This window comes from Notolepis coatsorum (genome assembly GCF_963971535.1).
Source record: "Notolepis coatsorum genome assembly, chromosome: 6".
Taxonomy (NCBI): domain Eukaryota; kingdom Metazoa; phylum Chordata; class Actinopteri; order Aulopiformes; family Paralepididae; genus Notolepis; species Notolepis coatsorum.
In genome coordinates this window covers 80,543,026-80,568,773 of record NC_140170.1, presented here as the reverse complement: position 1 = coordinate 80,568,773, position 25,748 = coordinate 80,543,026, and the positions used below count along the sequence as shown (strand labels likewise).

General features: G+C 41.8%; 1 protein-coding gene across 1 annotated transcript in view; it reads left to right on the top strand.

Annotated features, from left to right (window-relative positions):
• Nucleotides 1-25,748, top strand: part of ca16b (carbonic anhydrase XVI b) — a 427,352-nt gene that overhangs the window by 377,771 nt on the left and 23,833 nt on the right. Inside the window, 7 exon segments of the mRNA XM_084315656.1 lie at nt 3,185-3,281; nt 3,673-3,755; nt 10,116-10,250; nt 10,930-11,064; nt 19,184-19,356; nt 20,347-20,482; nt 22,142-22,288. Of these exon segments, the coding sequence (XP_084171782.1) occupies nt 3,185-3,281; nt 3,673-3,755; nt 10,116-10,250; nt 10,930-11,064; nt 19,184-19,356; nt 20,347-20,482; nt 22,142-22,288 (906 nt within the window).

Genomic DNA, 25,748 nt, shown 5'->3' with positions numbered 1-25,748 from the left:
AATGTACAGTGTACAGTGTCCCCCACCCCCCCCCTACCCAACCCCCCCTACCCCCCCACCACCACCTCCAATGTGCAGCCCCCCACCCAACCCCACCCCACCTACCCAACCTCCTCCAATGTACAGTTTCTACGTCAAATGTATATACACTCTTTTTCTGGACACTTTTTGTATCACAAACAGTACTGTATTTGCAAATCTGGTATGTCATAAATGTATAGATGTAGCAGTACTGTATCTGTATGTTGTGTATGTCATATATGTTATGATGAATTGAAAATGGGGGACCCTGATGTAAACAAGACGAAAGTATTTCTCTGATCTGCATCCCCTTAACAATTGTATGTATTGAGCTGTACTGTACTGTACCCATTCTGCAATCTGTTAATAAACTTTTCAATCAATCAATCAAAACCCATTCTGCAATCTGTTAATACAATTTGCAATCAATCAATCAAACCCACAAAGACAGGTTATCCAGAACAGGGTTGAGCGGCATGGCCTGGGTGTTAACCCACAAAGACAGGTTATCCCGAACAGGGTTGAGCGGCATGGCCTGGGTGTTAACCCACAAAGACAGGTTATCCAGAACAGGGTTGAGCGGCATGGCCTGGGTGTTAACCCACAAAGACAGGTTATCCAGAACAGGGTTGAGCGGCATGGCCTGGGTGTTAACCCACAAAGACAGGTTATCCAGAACAGGGTTGAGCGGCATGGCCTGGGTGTTAACCCACAAAGACAGGTTATCCAGAACAGGGTTGAGCGGCATGGCCTGGGTGTTAACCCACAAAGACAGGTTATCCAGAACAGGGTTGAGCGGCATGGCCTGGGTGTTAACCCACAAAGACAGGTTATCCAGAACAGGGTTGAGCGGCATGGCCTGGGTGTTAACCCACAAAGACAGGTTATCCAGAACAGGGTTGAGCGGCATGGCCTGGGTGTTAACCCACAAAGACAGGTTATCCAGAACAGGGTTGAGCGGCATGGCCTGGGTGTTAACCCACAAAGACAGGTTATTCCAGAACAAGTTGCAAGTTGGAAGGTGTTGCTCAGCTATAGTACTATAACCACATACTTTCAACGAGCGGTATGGCAGCTAATAGCACTGTCGATGATAGCCAAGAACATAAAAGGACCTAAGATGGTCCCTTGGGCTACACCACACCACAGGTCAGGTGAAGCCAGGGGGATAAACAGCTTTGGTATCTCACCATATGTCTCCTGTCATAAAGTCCAGGATTCAGAATATAAGGGCAGGTCTAACTCCAAGGTCAATAAGGCAAGTCGTGTCGATGCTATGGTCAACCTTGTCAAAGGCCTTGGATAAATCTGTTACCACTAGACTGCAGGTGGACTTAGACAGATCAGTGGATTTGTGGAGAAAGTTTGATTAAGCTGACGAGAGTGTTTTCCGCCAGTCTCTCTTTTCTACAGCCATACTGCTGAAAATGTTGTTTTCTATGCCATATGCAGTCAGCTACAAAGCATTCCGCTAGTTTGGCAAGTTGTGGTGTGAGGGAGATACTGTTGGTCTCAGTTCCTCAAAGGATGGAGGTTGGGCTTTGGAGATTTGGGGACTCCACAAAAAGTCAATGAAAGGAATAGTTTGAGGTGGGTAGCCATTCCTTAGTTGGTGACTTGGTGGTACTGTGTAGCTAAAGTCGTGGAGCCCTTGATGCTCTGATCATGGCACTAAGACTGCAAGGGTTATAGGTTCGATTCCCACCCAGCCCACCATACTGGAAAGTGTATGTAGTTGTTATATCTCAAGGTGCTTTGTGTTGTAGCAGTACTACAAAAATCGCTATAGAAATTAGGGCTGGGTATCGGCGCTGATTACCCGATTCAATTTGATTTAATTTTGATTCAATATTGATTCAATTAGGCTTGATGCCGCTGGTTTCAAACAATTTCAAATATCCAATCGCCTTCCCTGAAACATTGCATACGGTAATATACTTGGGTTACCGTGATCAGTTGTCAGTATTGTAAAGGATATCAGCTAGCTAGTCCACCAACAAGTAATGAAACTAGTTTGCTACAATTTAATTCAGTTTAGTCCAAAAACATCCACAGCAATGGTGACAATTTATTGATCCCTGCTAACACTGGTTAGCCAATGTTAATCTCCCATAGCAACTGATCACACTGGTCCCATGACTTTGTTTACATTTGAAAGCTTCATGTATTATGATACTAACTTGACATCTCCTTTCAATGAACAGAAGGCCATGCCCCCCCTCCACATACTTTGGCTGTTATAACAATTCAAATTATACATCTGAAGCTGAAGAAATGTAATTCAATTATTTTATATTAAGCTTTTTCCCTGGTCCTAATATAAATGCAGGTATGCAGGCATTGCTTATTTAGAGATTTAGTGAAGTCTTGACCCCATTCTCTACTTTGCTCTCTCTCTCATATCTCCTATCTCTCTATCTCTCTTTTTCTCTCAATCTCTCATATCTAATCTTTATCTATCTATCTATATATCTATCTATCTCTATCTCTCTCATATCTCATCTCCACTCTCTCATATATCATCTCCTCTCTCTGTCATATCCTCTATCTCTATCTCTCTCTCTCTCTCTCTCTCTATCTCTCTCTCTCTCTCTCCCTCTGTCATATCCTCTCTCTCTATCTCTCTCTCTATCTCTCTATCTCTATATCTCTCTCTCTCTATCTCTCTCTATCTCTCTATCTCTCTATCTCTCTCTCTCTCGCTCTCTCTATCTCATTATCTATCTATCTCATTCTCTCTATATCTCTCTCTATATATATATCTCTATATATATCTATCTATCTCTCTCTCTCTATCTATCTATCTATCTATCTATCTATCTATCTATCTATCTATCTATCTATCTATCTATCTATCTATCTATCTATCTATCTATCTATCTATCTATCTATCTATATATATATATATATATATATATATATATATATATATATATATCTCTCGCTCTCTCTATCTCATTCTCTCTCTCTCTCTATCTCTCTCTATATATATATATATCCTCTCTCTCTATCTCTCTCTATCTATCTCTCTCTCTCTCTCTCTCTCTCTCTATATCTCTCTCTCTCTCTCTCTCTCTCTCTCTCTATCTCTCTCTCTCTATCTCTCTCTCTCTCTCTCTCTCTCTCTCTCTCTTTCTCTCTCTATCTCTCTCTCTCTCCTCAGGAGGTACAGCGCAGCACAGCAGACCTGAAGATCACTGCTGAACATTCCAACCACCCTGACAACAAGCACAAAAACAGATACATTAACATTATGGCTTGTGAGTCAAGTGGCCGCTCTTATAACAAGTCACGCTGTGTCACTCTATGGTGCAGTTTTACTTAAAGGCCCAATCCGGAATACAAAACAGTTTTCAACCACAAACTCAACCTCATCTAAATCAAACTCATCAACTAACTCAAACTCATCTAAATCCAACTCATCAACTAACTCAAGCTCATCTAAATCCAACTCATCCACAAAATCAAGCTCATCTAAATCAAGCTCATCCACAAATCAATCTATCAACCGCAGTATTTACTGTACACAGTCTGAAAAAAATCTGGATTGGGGCTTTAAGCACCTGATAATGTTTTGTTGGGACAGATTGTGTTGTTACTATTGGACACAGATAACATAGATTTGTCCAAACCGCAATGCCTGTTTTCCAGATGATCACAGCCGGGTGAAATTACGAGCCCTGGCAGGGAAGGATGCCAGACACAGTGAATACATCAACGCCAACTACGTGGATGTAAGTGTGATCAATCATGCCGTGACATGGTGCCATATTCTGAGGCTGTGTCTCTTTGTTGATATATGTTGGGGGGGGTCCTTTCATTCAGTCCTTTCTTTACCTCTTCTTTCTCTACAGTATCTCTCTACCTATGGAATTTACACATTGAATACGGACACAAATAAATCAAATCAAATGTATTTATATAGCCCCGAGATCACAACGCATTGGCCCCCATGGGCTGTACAGTCAAGAAGAAACATCAATGGACCAAGAACACAAACAAAAACAATTGATTGATTGATTGATTGATTGATTGATTGATTGATTGAAAACTTTATTAACAGATTGCAGAATGGGTACAATACAGTACAGCTCAATACACACAATTGTTAAGGGGATGCAGACCAGAGAAAGACTTTCGTCTTGTTTACATCAGGGTCCCCCATTTTAAATTCATCAGGACATATATGACATACATGACATACAGATAGACAGTACATCTACCGGTACCATAAAATCCAGATATATGCAACACTCCCATACTTTCCCCAATGAAGATATGGAACGACTAACTAAAACCTAGCATATATACATGAAATGAAAAAAAAAAAATTATTGCGACTTCTATTTATTTATTTACTGTACCAGCTACATGATGTTTTAATTCTGGTTGAGAGCTCCTAGCAACGCTGGACAACAAACACACACACATGTCATGGCCTCACAAAGTGGAGCAGGTCCTACATTCCAGTGACATCACCGGTCGGAAGGCTCTCTCTCTCTCTGATGTCTGACTTTAGGAGAGCGTGATGCGTGTTCATAAATAGATTAGATTAGATGCAAATGTATTGTTATTATACAGCACAAGTAGCTACATTACAACGAAAATAGGTTTGACATCCAACCAGAGTGCAAATGTAACAGTAAAGTGCATTAGTGACATACAATGTACAGGTGATTAAACTGGGTGTAGAATATATAAATGAGTACTATTGAGTATAGTGCTAATTGACTGTATGTACAGAGTTGTAGTGTTAATATGTACAGTGATACAGGTATAATACTGACTGAACTGGCCTGAGGCACAGGAAGGACATGCCTTCTTAAAATGGGTGATGTTCCCCTTTAAACCCCAGACAAAGCTGTGTTGATCTTCAGACCAGAGCTGTAAAAAGAGGCATGCACTATTTTTAATATTATTCATTTTGTTTTCCTTTTCTTTTCAATGAGCAGATCAGTTATGGTCTGTGAATTGTCTCCGCTCTTGAAAAGGTGTCTTTAGATTAAACTAGGAATGTCCTTGTTAATTAATGTCATCAGTGAGGCAATTGGTTCTGCAGCGTTAAAAAAAGAAAACGGTAACACATGTTGACACACGTTCCAGCAATCAACCCACTGTTTATTTTTAATGTATTATATTTGCACATAATTAAAACAGCGAGATGGTAATACAGGGGATTAAGGGAGGATGTGTAGGAGAAGCGGAGAGACCCTAAAGGTCTCATCAGCTGGCTCCACGCCAAAGTTAACCACAGCCACCAGGGAATAATTAAAAGGTAACAAATGAAGAACTGTAAACTAAAGGACAAACAGGGAAATAAAGTACAAATAAAAAGGAGTTAAGAAGAAAACAAGAGAGTCATGGATCCATGCAAAGGTACAGGTTTTTACAATACCGTTGTAAATAAGAATACATACTCTGTATTTCTTAATTAATAATAAAATAAATGTCCTAGCAGTGGTAGTGAAAAAAGAAAATAGACCATTATGAATGAAATAGCACCATGACAATTTTACTACAAGACAAAGACGTAAAATGTTATCATATCACACTGTAATTTGTACTAGAAAACAAAATACTGTCATGTACCACTATACCGTCAAAACTTTAATAAATAAATTATGATATGACATTTTGGGCCCACCCTAAAATGAGCATAAAAGAGAAGAATTTACACTGTTAGATGACATCACACACAAGGAACATCACTTATTAAATGGGCCGTATTGTGAAAATGGCCTTTTCCTGTTTTTTTTGCATTGTTTTTACAGAATGAGGGGTTGTCCCAACACTGAGTACATTTTAAATATGTACATAGTGCTGTTTCTGCAGTTCAGCTGTAGAATCCTCCCTCCTGAAACGACCATTCAGAATTGCAGCCACAATTGCCGTAGTTAATAGCGTGCATGTGAGGAGATCTTGGAAAAAGACACATGTACAAAATAGCGACTCATTCGTAAATCCTCTCTTTTCTACCTAAAGTTAAACCAAAATTCTGTTTTAACGGTAAGTTTGATGTGCTATTGCTGCTGCTTCATATTAGATCTTTAACATCTACCGTAGTTTGACAGTTTGATATGAATTTTGTTCGACGGTAAAGACTTACCACTGTTAGATCCTGATCAATCTGGCCAGTATCACGTCTTCGTCTGTTTGGCTCTCCATCCAATTCCTCTGCGTTGTGTCATTTTAATGGTCCTGACGTCTCAGATACTGGCTGATAAGATCCTTATCTCTCCCCGTTAGTACAATCCGCAAACCATAATAATTCTCCACCTCCGTAAGAATCCGACACTTCGACAACGTGAAATCCCTTACAAGGAAAAGCGTGGTTTATTTGATAAACAGAAACCTCAGCTCAGATGTTAACAGATGTTATTGTCCTTGAAAAGTCTATTCTAATGATCTTTCGGTGTGTTCGTCTATCGTCCTTTTGTTATTCAGTCCAATAGTGTTCAGGCCTGGTCGTCAGCCTAACCCTCCTCGCGTTAGCCAAAGCTAATGATGATGTGGCATTCTTCCTCCCCCCCCCCCCCCCCCCCCCCTCTCGATGAGAGGAGAGAGTGTCTTCTGTGTGATCTTAGTCCTACTCGCTCTTGGTCTGCCTTACACCCGGAAACACTGTTCGACTTATAGATCTTCGTCGTAACAACGACGGCCCTGCCTTCTGGTTGTCATGTGCCGCGCTGTCATGACAACCGCGTTTAACCTTTACACACATTTCACGTTTCATTAAGATGAACCTCTCTCCCTCCTGCTCTGGGCCTACAGTACACTCGCTCTTATCAATGTTTTGTTACAAGGAATTCAAAACATAACACCCTCGCTGGCAGTGTGCTTGTGAAACCCTGAACCACCGTTCTGTCACCGTCTTCCATGCACATTTCGATCTCACCGTTTTAGCTGTGGTCATCTCCCCCCAATCTATACATCACATACATTGAAAAAGCACCCCAAATCCTTCACCACTGATGCATAATTGGAGTGTTTTTTTCTTCTTCAGCAAAAAACATGTTTAGAGGGGGACCTCAAATACCTACAGTATATTAACTTGTTGAAAGGGACTACTAAAATATGTCCCCTTTAAGATAAATTGCATTGTGTCATCAACCCTCAATTTCATTGCACAAGAGGAGCATCACGTATTAAGTTAAAGTACACACGTGATTGTACAACACCAAAAGGTGCACATTCCATGTTTGTGTGACAGGAAGGTGCATTAGAAAATATAGAATTCAGCTGGATGATGGATGTAGGAATGAGTGATCTGTCGGTAATTGTTGGCGCTCTAAGGTTGTATCATGTTTTGATACAGTATGCAGGCATAAGCCATTATCCTATTCAAGGTTATCCTGATCTGGGAAGCAGATACATTCACAGCAGCAGAGGAGCCTTGAAACCTGCCGAATCTAGAGTGCAACCAGAAAGAGGCCCAGCTATGTTAACGGTGGAGAACATAACTTACCTGCTTTCTCTCTCCTTTTCACCCGTTATCAGAATCAGAATTAGAATTAGAATCAGAAAGGTCTTTATTATTGCCAAGTAGTCTTCACATACTGTACAAGGAATTTGCTTTGGTAGTTTTTTCGGTGCGACATTAACTCATTGAGTGCCACGCTGCTTTCCCATCTTTACTCAATGGCGCCAGCGTTATTGACAATTTTAGCATTGTTTGCGGACCCATCGTGTGTTCTGTATTATAGCTATGGAGACAATAGTATGGTTCATTTGACAGACACTGTTTATAGTCCAACATTGACAAACCAGTTCGTTTCTACATACTTTCGTTTGTGCGCTATTCCACGCTAAACATCGGCCCGTTTAGAAATAATCCAGTCTCGTTTTCTAGATAGTGAGATATGACGTGTTATATGTATATGTGTAAATCGTTCGGGTTGCTCACCTGAAACCTATATTATTTAAAAATCATATATAGATGTTTCTTCACAAAATCATCAGGGGGGGGGGGGGGGGGGGTCGTTTCACAAAGCTGCGGTCGTTACCAAAAGCATGTTTTAGGTTCGGTAAAATACGACGCTGTGATCAATACAAAAGAATGTTTTAGGTTCGGTAAAATATACCTAAAATAGACCTTACCTTAGTAAGAAGGTACTCCAAAATTAATAATCTGTGTAGTTCCATCGCAATCGCCATTACTCATGCCATTGCAATTATAACGTAGGCAACGGTGCCAGGGAGATACAGGCAGCTCTGTGCTAGTGTTTAGAATGGGAAAATTGGGGGGAAAAAACTAAAAAGGATCTAAACCCAGGAAATGTCGGGGTTGGCGCTCAACGGTTGGATTTGAAACCCGAGAAATATCAGGTATGGCGCAGAAAGAGTTAACGGAAAGACAATAACAGACTTATAATAAAAATAAAAAGGATTATGAAAATAGGCCAGGGCTGTACAACTGTCAAATAAAAAGGTGGAATAAAGGGTGTCAGTCGGGGTCCTGAACCTTGTTGATGAGGCTCACTGCAGAGGGGAAGAAACTGTTATTGTAGCGTGATTTATTATTATTATATATATTTTTTGTATTTTAGAACAATTGTATTTGATAGTTAACGAGTAGATTACGCACTCGTGATGCAACGTTCCTTTGGACATCCCTGTTCCAAATTAAATGCAAGTTGGAGCGTGAAAAGAATAGCAAATATTGCCAGATAAACAATGACCTCAGTCAATGAAAGGGGGAAACTTCCAAAAGTAGTAGCATATATCATCAAAATCTGATCTATAAGATAATATTGTCTGATTTGTTGAGACGCTGGAATGCCTGAGACGGTGCTCATAATTCAGTTCACAGGTCATACTTTGAGGCGGCATTTATTTGTGTTTTCATTTACAAACTAATAAACTATGAAATGGCTATGAACCTTGAGGACACTATCAGAGGAATTTTTTTGTCATGTAAATAAACACACAATAAACAAGGACACAGTGTCATAGATGCAAAGTGTATTTCTCGTGAGCCGCCACTAGGGGCAGATCGGCTAACCATGAGTAAGTGAGTTACTGATGAGTGAGTTTAGTGACGTTGCTGGTTGTAGGGATTCTGTTTTGCATATAAAAAACAGAAAATGGGATATAGTGGAGGGTAAACCCACCTAAACTCGGTGTACTCACTTTTTATTTGTGAAATAGAGCTTAAGCTGATTTTCTTTATGATTGAAATGCATGGTATAGATTGCGGTACTGTAATAGTATTCGACTGATGCAAGTGAAATTTTGTGTTTTTGAGGAAATAAACCAAAATAATTGGCCTATAATTGTTAATTGGCCTATAATTGATGATTATTGGCGATGATTATTGCCATTACTGTGATCATGACTGGAGTTCATAGTTTGCTCACAGTCATGAAGGGGATTGGAGGATTGGGTCGGGTAGGTTGTGTAAATTCACAGTATGTCCATTACTTCAGACTGGAGTATGTTGTATGTTAGTACGTAGTTACCCTTTGTTGTCCTGTCCGTAACTACCATGTTGGTCAAATCCACCTTCAAAAGAGATCCTTGCCAATGGGACTAACCTGGTATAATAAGTTAATAAATAAACAAAAAATGGAATGGTGGAACACCCTGCAGGGGACACTGAAACTAAGTGCACTAGTGACTAGGGATGCTCGATATTGTTTTTTTTACCTATACCGATATTGTCCAACTCTTAATTTCCGATACCGATATCAACCGATATCACATTTTAATGCCGATATCGGCCGCTAATATCCGTAGGCCGATAATATCGGACATAATTTCGATAGAAATGTAAAAAAAAAAAATTGAAAACGATACCGATATTTTCCGATATCACATTTTAATGCCGATATCGGCAGATAATATCGGTAGGCCGATAATATGGGACATCCCTACTAGTGACCATGGGTCCATTTGTGTGTGAAATGTTTTAAAGGAATCCATTCTTCTATTCTTATAGTACAGTTGTATTTATTTGTTTACTTTGTATATTTATTGATGATCATTTATGACTATTTATGATGACTATGTAATACTCGACTACATTGTAAATGAGTTTTTTCTAGTCAAAATAAAGATTGAATGAATGAAAACCCGTCTCTCTTTGTCTGTTTCAGGGATACAACCGGCCCAAGGCCTACATCGCCGCCCAGGGGCCCCTCAAGTCCACCTTCGAAGACTTCTGGAGGATGGTGTGGGAGCAAAACACGGGAGTCATCATCATGATCACCAACCTGGTGGAGAAAGGACGGGTATGTGACCTGTGTGATATAATGAGATTGTGATTATTCAGAATGGCCTGGGGCACAGGAAGGACATGCCTTCTTAAAATGGGTGACATTCCCCTTTAAACCAGAGATAAAGCTGTGTTGATCATCACACCAGAGCTGTAAAAAATTTAAAAGTGAACACCATTTTTTATTATCATACATTTTGTTTTCATCTTTTTTTATTATTATTATTTTCAATGAGCAGATCAGTTATGGTCTGTGAATTATGAAGTTGTCATAATAGTGTTTTCCTTCTTTTCAATAATTTCAGCCCTTGAAAGGATGTTTTTAGACTAAACTAGGAATGTCCTTGTTGACTATAACTATTTATTACATGGCGTTTTAACATTCGCCAAAATGCTTGATTGTGATTGGTCAATAGTGCTCCGTTGCCCCTACAATGACCTCGTAGCTATACATGATCCCTTACATAACTACTCCTTGTTGACTATAACTATGGTTTATCCTTCAAATACATTTCAATTTCAATTTCTATAGAGTTATAGAATTCTAGACATGATGTGAATGTGATTATTCCGAATGTAAAAAAAATAAGTGAAAAGCCTCAGCGAGACGTGACATAATACGCAGACGTGTCTCCATGACGACAATGCAGTGTGGTTTCCATTGAGGAGATTGTTTTTTTCGTCACCCTTTTCAGAGGAAATGCGACCAGTATTGGCCGACGGAGAGCAGCGAGCAGTACGGGAACATCGTGGTGAGCTTGAAGAGCACCAAGGTCTACGCCTGCTACACGCTGAGGCGCTTCCTCCTACGGAACACTAAAGTTAAGAAGGTAACCTTGCTCTTGTGAATAATAATAATTATAATAATAATAATAATAATAATAATAATAATAATAATAATAATAATAATAATAATAATAATAATAATAATAACAAACTGTATTTGTATAGCACCTTTCATACTAGAGAATTGCAGCCCAAAGTGCTTCACAGAAGTGATACAGATATAGTGGTGTACATACACATGTAGAGGGGTACAGCTATAGTCGTACTGTATCCATACACGTCGAGGGGTACAGATATAGTGCTATACATACACATGTAGAGGGGTACAGATATAGTGCTATACATACACATATAGAGGGGTACATATATAGTGCTATACATACTGTACACATGTAGAGGGGTACAGATATAGTGGTATACATGCACGTATAGGTGTACAGATATAGTGGTATACATACACACATATATGTGTACAGATATAGTGGTATACATACACACATATATGTGTGTACAGATATAGTGGTATACATACACATGTAGAGGTGTATAGATATAGTGGTATATAGGGGTGTAACGGTACACAAAAACCACGGTTCGGTATGTACCTCGGTTTTGAAGTCACGGTTCGGTACGGGTTTTCGGTACAGTGGGGGAAAGTTTGGTTTTCCATGTTCCACTCAGGGGTGATGTAGTGTGCAGTAACTAATTGTACTTGTAGGGCTGTCGATGAATATTCTATATTGAAATCAATAATCGACTTGTAAATTAAAAAAATATTATAATAATTATATTAGATTGTGAAAAAAACAGCCCCCGGTGGGCGGTCGTTAGTGGTTAACATACTGTTGTATTCGTTCGGTACACAGCCGTTCGGTACGGTACGGTACACACTGAAACGGTTCGGTACGGATACGTGTACCTTTACACCCTGAAAGAATAGCACTGGTTTTTCAATGTGTACATAATGTAAATATCTGTAGATGACAGCATCTACTCTGACGGATCTATAGAGGAGGACAGCTTTCATTCGTGTGTGTTTTCAAGTTAGACTGGGGAGCCACAGACAGACAGACAGAGCGGAGAGCAGATAAGGACTTGGGCTGTGCGCCAAGGTCAATCACGGAGGACAGAGAGGGAGGCAGGGCAGGCCGCAGAGAGAGAGAGAGATTTGGGTCGTAGGTGACAGGAGACGTAGATGCATTGCACGGTTGCTATGGGCTGTCAGCCGTTGCTAAGGACTATAACTTTATAGCTGGGAGTTCTTGCGGTTTGACTCAGACTAAGAAACGAAGCGTAGACACGTAGACAGAGAGACCTCAGGAGCTAGAGGGTGGGGGAAGGGAAGCTGACGCGTAGCCCCCACCCTCCGGTTGCCACGAGCTAGCTTCGGCTAACAGGGAAGGCTTTTGGATAACACTAGGCCGCGACAACCACCGGGCTGATGGAGAGAGATATCATTAGAATAATGAATTAAGACTTTACAGATATAGTGGTATACATACACATGTCGAGGGGTACACATATAGTGGTATACATACACATGTAGAGGGGTACAGATATAGTGGTATGCATACACATGTAGAGGGGTACAGATATAGTGGTATACACACATGTAGAGGTGTACAGATATAGTGGTATACATACAAGGGGGTTCAAGATTGATATTTCCAAGGCGAGTCATAGGAAAAAGAACGTTTGGAAACCAACTGCTCCTCAAAGTCAAAGTCAAAGATTGTATTTGCCACGTATGGACGAATCCACATTGGAATACAGGTACAGAGCAAACACTGTGTGTCTACAACTAATCCAATACAGGAGCAGAGTAGAAACAGTACAGGAAAAATATGTAAAAACACAGACATTATAAAAGGACAAATGCTAAAATTTATATCAACATCCCCTAAAAGTGCATATCATAGTTAAGTGCATAGTGGCACAAATTACAGTAAAAGTGCATATAATCAAAGTGCATGATGCACAGACACACAAAAAACAGCACTTCCACAAACCTGACTAATAACACTAATAAAAACACAGTAACAAAATAGGATAAAATACAAAACTAGCCTTTGGAGTCATTCAGGCTCCGCACAGCACTGGGGAAAAAGCTCTTTGTAAACCGAGAGGTAGAGCATGTGATAGAGCGGTAACGTCTGCCCGAGGGGAGGGGGACAAAGAGGCCTGCGGCTGGGTGACCAGAGGGGTCATTGATAATGCCAGAGGCACGGGAAAGCAGCCTGGCACCATAGATCTCTTCTAGAGCTGGCAGGCTAGACCCGATTGTCTTGCGTGCAAGACGCACAATTCTATTCAGAGATTTCTTCTCCTAGTCTGTGATGTTACCAAACCATATAGTACAGGAGGAAGTAAGAACGCTCTCGATCACACAGCGATAGAAGTTGTGTAGAATCACCCTGTTATTTGTGAACTCTTTCAGTTTCCTGAGAAAGAAAAGACGTTGCTGGGACTTTTTAACAATGGTTCTGGTATTTGAGTGCCAGCTCAGGTCATTTGAAATAGTGACCCCAAGAAATTTAAAACTGCTCACCATCTCCACCTCTGAGCCATTTATGGTAATGGGAGATGGGATACCTTGCTACGTCTAAAATCGATGACTAGCTCCTTCGTTTTGGAAGCATTCAGGGTGAGGTTATTGGTCTCACTTCACCTAACTAGGTTCTGCACCTCTGATCTGTAAAATGACTCGTCATTTGAGTTTATACGCCCAATGACCGTGGTATCATCAGCATAAAGGGCTGAGAATGCAGCCTTGTGGAGAACCAGTACTTAAAACAAGTTCATCAGACATATTGTTTCCAATACTGACTCTTTGAGGTCTCAAAAAATTTAAAAGCTAAGAATCCATTCACAGATAGCGTCGCATAGACCCAGACACTGAAGTTTGTGGATCAGATTAGATGGAATAAGCGTATTAAAAGCAGAGCTATAATAGATAAAAAGCATTCTAACTAGTGCTGTCAGGCGATTACAAAAATGTATCTAATTAATTACAGGATTTGTAATTAATTAATCTAATTAATCGCATTTTAATCGCATAACCATTTTATGCCTGATATTCTATATTCTATAATCATATCTCAGTACTGTATCTACAAAACCTTCTGTTTAATCATCTTCCATCTATTAATTTGCTTAGATTTTTCAGGTCTGGTCAATTTGAGCATGGTGTTATTCACAGTCAAAGATAAAAAATATTTTTATTGATATTCTCATTTGGTTCATTACAATTTACTCAAAATAAAATGTTCATTCAATCAATCACTGTGCAGATTGATTGATTGAATGAAAATGTTATTAACAGATTGCAGAATAGGTACAATACAGTACGGCTCAATACACACAATTGTTAAGGGGATGCAGACCAGAGAAAGACTTTCGTCTTGTTTACATCAGGGTCCCCCATTTTCAATGCATAATGAATTGTAAGTAAGGGTGCAACTTGCACCGTGCAATCCATTCTTTGTGGATCTAGCCCACAGTATTTCTGACACTGGGAATACATTCCCTGAGATCCATAGATGTCCCTAGAATCAGATACCAAGAACATGCAAATGGACCATATTAAAAAAAAAGTCTGTAAATGTGTATTCTACATTCTTATGGAATGAATGAGATAAAAAAAAATATTATTATAAAAAAAAAAAAATGTAATTAATTTTGAGTTAATTTTCATAACGCGATAATTAGCTGTGTAATTAATTAATCTAATTAACGCGATAAACTGACAGCCCTAATTCTAACATAGGAGTTTTTCTTATCTAAGTGTTCATACACAGGATTAAGAGCTAAGGAAATAGCATCATCTACTGATCTATTTTTCTTGTAGGCGAACTGCCAGGGATCAAGACAGGTAGGAATCTGACCTTTTATGTAATTCAGCACTAGCCGCTCTAAACATTTCATTAAAACTGAGGTTAGAGCAATAGGTCTCTAATCATTAAGACAAGTCACAGGTGATTTCTTGGGAACTGGATACTTCAGATGAGTTTTAATCATGTCTGTGTCCGGGGTGTGAAATGAACTCCAGCCACCAGCGTGTGCATGTTCATGTTCTGCTGCGGCTGATGAGTTTCTCTGCCCTACGAAGAGACAGCCAAACATTTCCCCCCCCCCGGCCTGACAAATGCATGGCAAATTGGGATCACTCACTCACTCACTCACTCACTCACTCACTCACTCACTCACTCACTCACTCACTCACTCACTCACTCACTCACTCACTCACTCACTCACTCACTCGCTCACTCGCTCGCTCACGGACAGTCTGGCAGGATGTTTTGCTGGACACATACATACGCAGCAGCCGTGGGGTCTTCCCGGTTTTGAGCTCGTTCTATTCGAGAAATCGATGTGGCTTGTTAAGAGCAATGCATGGTGGTGGATGTGTGAACCCACCAGCCTCCCTGGCAGATGGATGGAAACAGTTAAAGGTATCCAACAGAGTTTTCTTGTAAACGTCTCACTTTTGTTCGTATTGACTTGTCTACTCGAATAGACGAGCCGCTTGCGTTGCTCATGTGATCCTGTCTGTGGGATTCACTTTCAGTTTTGACGGTTGCAAATAATGAGTCTGACAAATGTTATTGACAGGCAGTTGGCTTGTTAGATTTCATGGAAACAATTTGAAGCACACAGGCACTTTACACGCCTCCAGTGAAAAGATTTTTGTGTTGTACATCACTCTTTTGTGTTGTACGTCACTCTTTTGTGTTGTATGTCACTCCTTTTGTGTTCTGTCTCTCTTGTTGTATTATATGCGAATGTGAATCACTACCCACTTTTAAAACCACTCAAGGAGCACCTACGGGAGACTGCAATTCGAAACTGGCCCCTGTATATGTCCTAACTCAACCCCCTCCAATGTAAATGTCCTAACCCAATAATACACGAGACCCTCTTCTTGGGACCAAGTAAGGTTTCGTCGATAATCCAATGTACAGTTACCCCCCCCTCCCCCCACCCTGCCTACCCAACCCCCCCCCCCCACCCCACCCACCCAACCACCTCCTATGTACAGTCCCCAACCCCCACCTACCGAACCCCCCCATCGAACCCCCACCCCACCTACCGAACCCCACCTCATTGAATGTACAGTTTCTTCGTCAAATGTATATACTCTCTTTTTTAAACTCTTTTTGTATCACAAACAGTACTGTATTTGTAAATCTGGTATGTCATAAATGTATAGATGTAGCAGTACTGTCTATCTGTATGTCATATATGTTATGATGAATTGAAAATAGGGGACCCTGATGTAAACAAGACGAAAGTCTTTCTCTGGTCTGCATCCCCTTAACACATTCCCTGACACGGTTATATCCATCAATGAAGGCTCACTGCCACCACTCTAAGCCTATGGAGATGTTCACCTTCTTTGCAGGGCTATAACTTTTTCAATTGTATTGCTAAATTGACATTACTATGGCCCATTCAACATCGATTATCTATCGTTCAGGATGTAGGAACGTTATACTTTTTCATTCATAGATTCTTCCAAAAATACCTTCTAGAATATAAGTATGTTTTTATTGTTTTCTGCAGTAATTCATAGAACGTGAGTTATAGGCATAAACGCATATATAGATTATCAACTGCCGTTTATTCCCGATACACGCTATATTAAAAAATTCAACTGTATATGATCCTATATGTTATGCCTCATCATGCGCGGATGAACGGGGGGGGGTCGTTTATAATTCCGTGATCGTCCGTAAATGCTTTATGTAGTATGGGTTGATTAATTGATCAGATGGTTTGTAAATAAAGAAATGTACAATCGGCTTGAAAATAACGTTACTGTCCTCTTACCGTTTGCCGATGAGACTGGAGGAAAAAGATCCCACTTATTTGACGTCGATCTACTAGATCCATTTCCGGTTTGTATGGCGCAATAAACGCCCAAATCATATCGATTTTTGAGTTATGGCAGCGATCCATATGCACGCCAGTGTTTGTCTGTAGTCCCGCAACGATATGTGACTGCCGGACGGATTTCCCAGATGCACCGATGGCCACTTCCGGTTGTAACTCGCCCGATCATCCACCAGGCGGCGGTATTGAGGCGTTGCACTATTGTGCAGGGTCCCACTGTATCACCAGAGGCTGGGTGGCGGAATTATGAATGCCATGGCTAAAAAATTAAATATGATCTCAATACCGCTGTACAGCGTGGTCTGGCAGAATTCGCATGGCCGGCAAACACGCTGTACAACGGGATTGGCGGGGAATGTGTTAACAATTGTGTGTATTGAGCTGTACTGTATTGTACCCATTCTGCAATCTGTTAATACAATTTTCAATCAATCAATCAATCATGCCATTCCTTTTGTTTTCCACACCGCTCCTTTTGTGTTCTACGTCACTCCTTATGTGTTCTACGTTACTCCTTCTGTGTTCTACGTCACTCCTTCTGTGTTCTACGTCACTCCTTCTGTGTTCTACGTCACTCCTTCTGTGTTCTACGTTACTCATTCTGTGTTCTACGTCACTCCTTCTGTGTTCTACATCACTCCTTCTGTGTTCTACGTTACTCCTTCTGTGTTCTACGTCACTCCTTCTGTGTTCTACGTCACTCCTTCTGTGTTCTACATCACTCCTTCTGTGTTCTACGTTACTCCTTCTGTGTTCTACGTCACTCCTTCTGTGTTCTACGTCAATCCTTCTGTGTTCTACGTCACTCATTCTGTGTTATACGTCACTCCTTCTGTCTTCTACGTCACTCCTTCTGTGTTCTACGTCACTCCTTCTGTGTTCTACGTCACTACGTATGTGTTCTACGTCACTCCTTCTGTGTTCTACATCACTCCTTCTGTGTTCTACGTCACTCCTTCTGTGTTCTACATCATCACTCCTTCTGTGTTCTACGTCACTCCTTCTGTGTTCTACGTCACTCCTTCTGTGTTCTACGTTACTCCTTCTGTGTTCTACGTCACTCCTTCTGTGTTCTACGTCACTCCTTCTGTGTTCTACGTCACTCATTCTGTGTTATACGTCACTCCTTCTGTGTTCTACGTCACTCCTTCTGTGTTCTACGTCACTCCTTCTGTGTTCTACGTCACTACGTATGTGTTCTACGTCACTCCTTCTGTGTTCTGCGTTACTCCTTCTGTGTTCTACGTCACTCCTTCTGTGTTCTACATCGTCACTCCTTCTGTGTTCTACGTCACTCCTTCTGTGTTCTACGTCACTCCTTCTGTGTTCTACGTTACTCCTTCTGTGTTCTACGTCACTCCTTCTGTGTTCTACGTCACTCCTTCTGTGTTCTACGTCACTCCTTCTGTGTTCTACGTCACTCCTTCTGTGTTCTACGTCACTACTTCTGTGTTCTACGTCACTCCTTCTGTGTTCTACATCACTCCTTCTGTGTTCTACGTCACTCCTTCTGTGTTCTACGTCACCCCCGTGCCCATGGAGCACTTGTCCTCGTGCTGGAAACACACATGATGAACCCCTCTTCTCCCACTGTGCCTGTCATGAGTGGTCAACAACTCCATTAAATACCTCTTTAAGTTTGGACGTTTGTGTCCAAGTGTGGGTGTACTGTGTCCTCCCCCAGACCAGTGGTTCTCAAAGTGGTTCGCCTGGTGACCCCCAAAGGTCCTGGAGTGTTGTCCTCAGACAAATGTGGCATTTTAATTTCACTAGAGGTTTCTTCACTAGAAGCACAATGGCATACTGTACAATAATAACTTCTGATTTCACTCTCTCCCCTCTGTTATCTCCACAGTTAGCGAATTCTCAACTCCATCATATCTTGTCAGAGTCCTCGTTAGATTAGATTAGATTCAAATGTATTGTCATTATACAGCACAAGTACAGTACAACGAAAAGACGTGTGGCATCCAACCAGAGTGCAAATGTAGCAGTAAAGTGCAACAGCAAGCAATATACACTGTACAGGTGGTTAAACTGGGTACAAAATATACAAATTAGTACTACTGAGTGTAGTGCTAATCAGATGTATGTGCAGAGTTGTAGTATAATAAATAAAGACAGTATGACTACTACTGGCCAGCAGCATACTAGTATGAGTAGGATATGTACACATATAGATGTGGGGGTCATGTGGGGGTCCCTGGCCTGTGGTGAAACAGGTTGAAAACCACTGACGTGGACCGTGTGTGTTGTGCTGCTCTGCTGCAGGGCCAGAAGGGCAGCGCCAAGGGGAGGCTGAACGAGCGCATGGTGATCCAGTACCACTACACCCAGTGGCCGGACATGGGCGTGCCGGAGTATACCCTGCCGGTCCTCACCTTCATCAACCGCTCCTCGGCAGCACGCACCCCTGACATGGGCCCCGTGCTGGTGCACTGCAGGTAGGGGGCCGCCGCAGGGGCGCAGGGGCAGCGGTGTCACGGAGCGGGCTGTAGACCCAAAGTGGGGCCCGTGGGCCAAATACGGCCCTCCACTACATTATCTTTGGCCCTCCAAAGCATTCCAGAGAATTATTAGATGATAATAATAATAATAATAATAATATAACCAACTTTATTTGTATAGCACCTTTCTGATACGAGGAATACAAATTATGCTTGACAGACGAGGGAAAATAATGGTAATAACAATAATAATGCAACAGAGGAACATTTGTAAAGTAACTTGACTATTATTGCAAGGTACATACACTGACAGTAGACCTGAGACACTACTATTTACTTGCTAAATGTAAATAAGCAATGTCCGGTGCATTGTTTGGCCCAAGGCCCGCCACCCGTGTTACATTTTGGCCCTTGGCCCTCCATGACAAAAGGTTTAGGCCCCTGGGGCCGATGTGTTTCACAATGACACATTATGTACTGTACTTGTGCACGACTTATACTGGTCCTTGGAAACATCCAGTATAGAGGATGGATGGGGTGGATGCTACAGACCCTGGAGTGTGACGGCGGTGTCTGTGCATTTCGCTCGGTTGTTTCTTTAGGAAAGCGACAGACTTTGATTTGGGAGAGCATGTTTGTACCTGTAGGAGGCAACTAGCTTCTTCTAGGTTCTAAGAAATAATTGAAATAGTTGCCAATATATTGAAATTCAGGTTTGAAGTTTATCGTAACGTCATCAGATGTTTTTATGATTAAATGTTGTGGTCCCGAGGTTCAACTGGTTACAACACAGTCGTTACCTAGCAACTGAAAACGTTATTGAAACATCCTATAACGCATCTTTATCTATCTTATCTTTCCTAACCATCACGAGGTGTACAGTGTGCGACTCACTCCACTCTCCCATCTCGTCTTTGCTAGTTAGTGAACAGCTCCCCCTATAGGTGGCCGATGGTGGTTCTCATTGTCCTCTGTGGTGTTCTCCAGTGCAGGGGTCGGGAGAACGGGGACCTACATAGTCATCGACTGCATGCTGCAGCAGATCAAGGACAAGAGCGCAGCCAACGTCCTGGGTTTCCTCAAACACATCCGCACACAACGCAACTACCTGGTCCAGACAGAGGTAAGCTGGGAGATTTGTAACATAACATACTGGTATTTTATTTGTACTAAACTCCGGACCTGGGGCGACAGGGCCTTCGTTGCAGCTGCCCCCACCCTCTGGAACGCCCTTCCCAACCATTATCCGTCATGCAGACACGTTTTCATCATTCAAACAAGCCCTCAAAACCTTTTCACCCCTGCTTTCAACCCATGAACTCCTTCCTCTCTCACCTTTTTATTTCTCTCTACTAAAACTGTAATGTATTGTATTGCTTTGTTAAAGTGTCTTTGAGAATTTGGAAAAGCACTATATAAATCTGATGTATTATTGTTACATAACCGCTTTCATCCAAAGTGCCTTAAAATATTCTGAAGATATATTTTATAATTTAAGCATGGGTGATGCTAGGGTGACATACAACCCTAACCCTGGCATTGTTGATGCCATGCGCTACCCACTGAGTTGCCCACAACCCACGCTTGCAGCTGCAAGAGTTTCAGAATGTGGTTATATAATTCATCACTTATGAAGGAAAAAAACGGAACTCTCTCCTTTTTAATTCAGAGGAGTTTTATTGGCGGCATAAACCAAAATGCTCTTTGCCAAAGCATTAGATTCAATCAATCATCAACTAATTAAATGCAAGGTTCTCCAGAACCTACAGAAAATACATTGCACCAAATGCTTGAGATGAGCTTAAGATTGATGGATTCAGCCCACAGGCGGTCATAACTGAGTTGTTATTACATTGCATTTAGTTGCTGCTACACTACACTTCACCAAGAAGGAATATTAACTATGGATTATTTATTTTAGTTGCACATTGCACATTGTATTTTATCTTAATAAAAAGGTATTGCTATGTTTTGGGCACAAGGGGAGAGATTGTTTCCACCCCATTCTGTGTGTTTCATTAAATGCAGTTTGTCCACCTTGAAAAGCCATGTTTCCCTGTGACAGGCGTTTTCTTTGACAAGGTCATGTTCAGTGGCAATGCATTGTCTTTTCTCAAGGTTTGAATATGTCACCGTGCCTATTTATAGTTTGTTTTCACTTTGTCTTTTGGTAAATACTACAATCATTGTATCAATACTGTAATTTTCCTTGTTGCGCTCTCTCTCTCCATCACTCTCCATCACTCTCTCTCCCCATCACTATATCGTTCTCATCCCTCTCTCTATATATACATCCCCCTCTCTTTCTCCTATATCCCCCTCTCTCGCCCTCTCTTTATCATCTCTCTCCCTATATCTATCCCTCTTTCTCTCCCCTTCTCTCTCATCTATATCCCACTATCTCTCTATATCTCCCTCTATCAACCCATCTATATCTCTCTCCCCCTCTCTCTATATCTCTCTTTATCCATCTCTCTCTATACACCCCTCTCTATCTATACCTCCTCTCTCTCTCCCTCCCCCCTCTCTATATCCCTATCTCTCCATCTCTCTATCTCTTTCTCTATATCTCTCTATATATCTCTCTATCTCTCTTGCTCTATATATATATTTCTCTCTCTCTCCCCCTATATCTCTATATCTCCATCTCTCTCTCTCTCTCTCTCTCTCTCTCTCTCTCTCTCTCTCTCTCTCTCTCTCTCTCTCTCTCTCTCTCTCTCTCTCTCTCTCTCTCTCTCTCTCTCTCTCTCTCTCTCTCTCTCTCTCTCTCTCTCTCCAACAGGAGCAGTATGTCTTTATCCATGACGCCCTGATGGAGGCCATCCTCGGAAAAGAGACGGAGGTGCCCGCCTGGCAGCTCCATGGCTACGTCAACAGCATCCTCACGCCCGGCCTGGGCAGCCGCACGCGCCTGGAGAAGCAGTTCAGGGTGAGAGACCCTGTGTGGGTGTGTGTGTGTGTTTGTGCGTGCGTGCGCGAGCGAAAGCTTCTGGGTCACATCACACCCCAAGCAATGGCTGTGAAGGCTCTCACACACAGTCTAGAAGTACAGGGCGTTTCGCGCGACAGTCCGCAGTTTAATTTAACCTTTCGGAGTCCAGGCGGACCAGCTCGCTGTGGACACCGGTGCGCTAGGACGTGAGTGCAAGGCAAGCACGGGCAGAAGTATCGAGCGGTGTGCGGACGTGCCCGCGCAAGTCTTACAGCCCAGGTCCGCTGTTGCATCATCTCCGGTGCGCCTGGACCCCAGCGGAGCGCGGCTCCTCTGCATGCTCCCGTCTGGACTCTGATTGGGCCTTAAGAGGGGGCGGAGGTCCCTAGTTACTAATTCCCCTCTCCCCTTCCTGAAATGTCACGGCTTGTTTGCTCGCCGGCACGCACCGGTAGGTCTGTTTTGTGCGCCCCTTCGCATTATCATCATCATCATCAACATTTTCAAATGTCATGAAATGAAAACACCCTTCCTCTTCCACACTGCCTTGTTCGACGGGATGCCGTCTGATGACTCTAGATGTCGTTGTCGTCGTCCCCCCCCTCGTGGGTCTGTATCACCCGGTTAGAGCCTTCTGCCTTGTGACTCGTATCTGTGAAGCCCCCCCCCCCCCCCCCCTCATCCCCTCCAGACAGAGATCAGAGGCTTGTTAGCACTAGCTAACCCTCACGTCGCAGAGGAGTGGCTGTGTCTCTGATGTGAGCACTAATTAAGTAATGTCTGTCAACCCACCCACCCGCTGGGTCGTTATCCAAACGCCTGATGAATGTTTCATTCAGCGGCACCTCTTTCGGAGCAGCGGGGTAGCCGCTCTAATTGGTAATCTGACTCTGAAAAAGACACGAGTTGTTTTTTGATTTGTGGATTTATGAATGTGACTTCCTCTCAGGGTCCGTGTGCATGTGTGATTAGCAGTGCAGGGGCCTTTTAACAGAGTCACAGTGCTGCGTCCCGTTTCTGGTAATGATTTCTGATTAACTGGATGCTCATAATCTATTCATTACTCAAACTATAAATGTGTTATGGTTATGTGAAATAATTGGGTCATAATACATTCATAACACATCCATAAGTCATTAGTATTGTCTTGGGTATGCTCAGGCAGATGCTGCATGTGCTCCTCTTCCTCTGGCCACTTAACTGTATGCCCACCTATCATCCTTCATATATATATATATACAGACGGGTGACAAATGAAAGGAAAAAACTATATAAAGTGTCTCAGTGAGGTGTCTGGCCACGAGCCGCCAGAACAGCTTCAATGCACCTTGGCGTTGATTATACACGTCTCTGGAGCTCCACTGGGGGGGATGGAACACTGGGGGTGGGGGAAAAATTGATACGTAGTAGTATTGCGATACTTTGCGTGGCGATACTGTATCGATACAGGGACGCCAAGTATCGATATTTAATAATTCATAAAAAAAAAATGAAAAGTAGTCCACACACACACATGTGCATTCAGTTAAGTTGGAATATGACTGTAATACAAACAGTTCAGTTTGTCAGGTACATGCAACACAGATTACAGTGTTTACATCTGTCTGCTTGAGAAAATACCATGTTCTGCAATAAAAATGATTGAAGTGAGATGAACAGACTGAACTTTATTTTATTAGATAAAACATGTTGACAGTTTTACTTTGCAGTAAAAAAAATAATAATAATAATAGATAAAAAAAAAATATATATATATCGCAATATTCGCGATATATCGAGTATCGCGATACGACAAGTATCGCGATAGTATCGTATCGCGAGGTCTCTGGTGATTCCCACCCCTATGGAACACCGTTCTTCCAAAAGATATTCTCCCATTTGGTGTTTTGATGATGGTGGTGGAGAGAGCGCTGTCTAACATGCTGGTCCACAATCCATGGTATTCCCCATAGGTGTTTACATAGGTGTTCCCATAGGTGTTTACATAGGTGTGCCCCATAGGTGTTTACATAGGTGTTCCCATAGGTGTTCCCATAGGTGTTTACATAGGTATTCCCCATAGGTGTTCCCATAGGTGTTCCCATAGGTGTTTACATAGGTGTGCCCCATAGGTGTTTACATAGGTGTTCCCATAGGTGTTCAATTGGGTTCAACCTACACATCAGACCAAAACACAATACCAAGCGGGGCTCTGTTCCCTAGAGCGCACTGTTTGACGGCATTGCAGATTATATCTTTGACATGTTATGCCATTATTTCACTAGCATAGTAATGCATGTGTTGTGAAGATCTAGTTAATGTAAACTGTTGTCAGCAATGACCAAGTATTGTATTCTGTAGGTGTACTTTGACAACACTTTCATAATTCAGTAATCTGTGACACTGCCAGAATTTTATTTTATTTTTTAGCTTTATTTAACAAGGAAAGTCCCATTGAGATAAAAAAAATAGTTTTTCAAGTGAGAACAATGACAGACCATTGATTCAACCTCTAGTCCCTTCATGAGGCATTTAAAAGCATCCAGTGATACATAGTCAGAGAGTTTCAGGTCGTTCTGCAACATGTTCCAAGCCAAGGGAGCAGAATAACTAAATGCTCTCATTCCCATTTCAGTACGAACATTGGGAACAGACAATAGGAGCAGCAAAAATTGCTCTGAACACTTTTCTGGACCATATAAGTACACAAGTAAGAGGGGAGGAGCCAGATAATCTCCTTGTAAATCAATATGTACCAATGCACAAGTATGCGGGTGACCAGAGCAGACCAGCCAACCCGGGCATACAGGGAACAGTGATGAGTCAGCGCCTTACAGTTGGTCACAGCGAGCTGCATATACAGAACATCACCATAATCAAGCACAGGCATAAAAGTGGCAATAACAAGCCTTCGTTTAGCCTCAAATGAGAGACAAGGTCTATTTATAAAATAAAATGCCAATTCCAGCTTCAGTTTCTTCACAAGATGCTGAATGTGTGGTTTAAAAGATAGTGACTCATCAAGAAGAATACGTAAGTACTTATATGAAGGAACAATATCAATATCCTTAACCTGAAGAGTGGCAATAGTTGATGGGTTTAGTGGCTTTGTTCTTGTTTTTTGAGAACACCATATACGTTTTGTTTAAAAAAAATTAAATAGAAATAAGAACAAGTTTCAGTTGCCCATGTGTGTTTTGTACAACATCAAAAGCAAGTTGTAAATTCTGAAATGCTTCAGTAAGTTTAGCCGCACAGCAATACATTTATGAATGACACATTATGACCCAGACAAGGGGGCCCAGTACTGAGCCCTGGGGCGCCCCCTTGTGGACATGAAGCAAATCAGAAGAGAATCCATCAAATCTAGTGCACTGCGTTCTATCCGACAAATAATTTACAAAACATGCCAACGGCTTGTTCAGAGAGACCTATGTTAAACAATCTCTGCTTCAAAATGATATGGTCAACCGTGTCT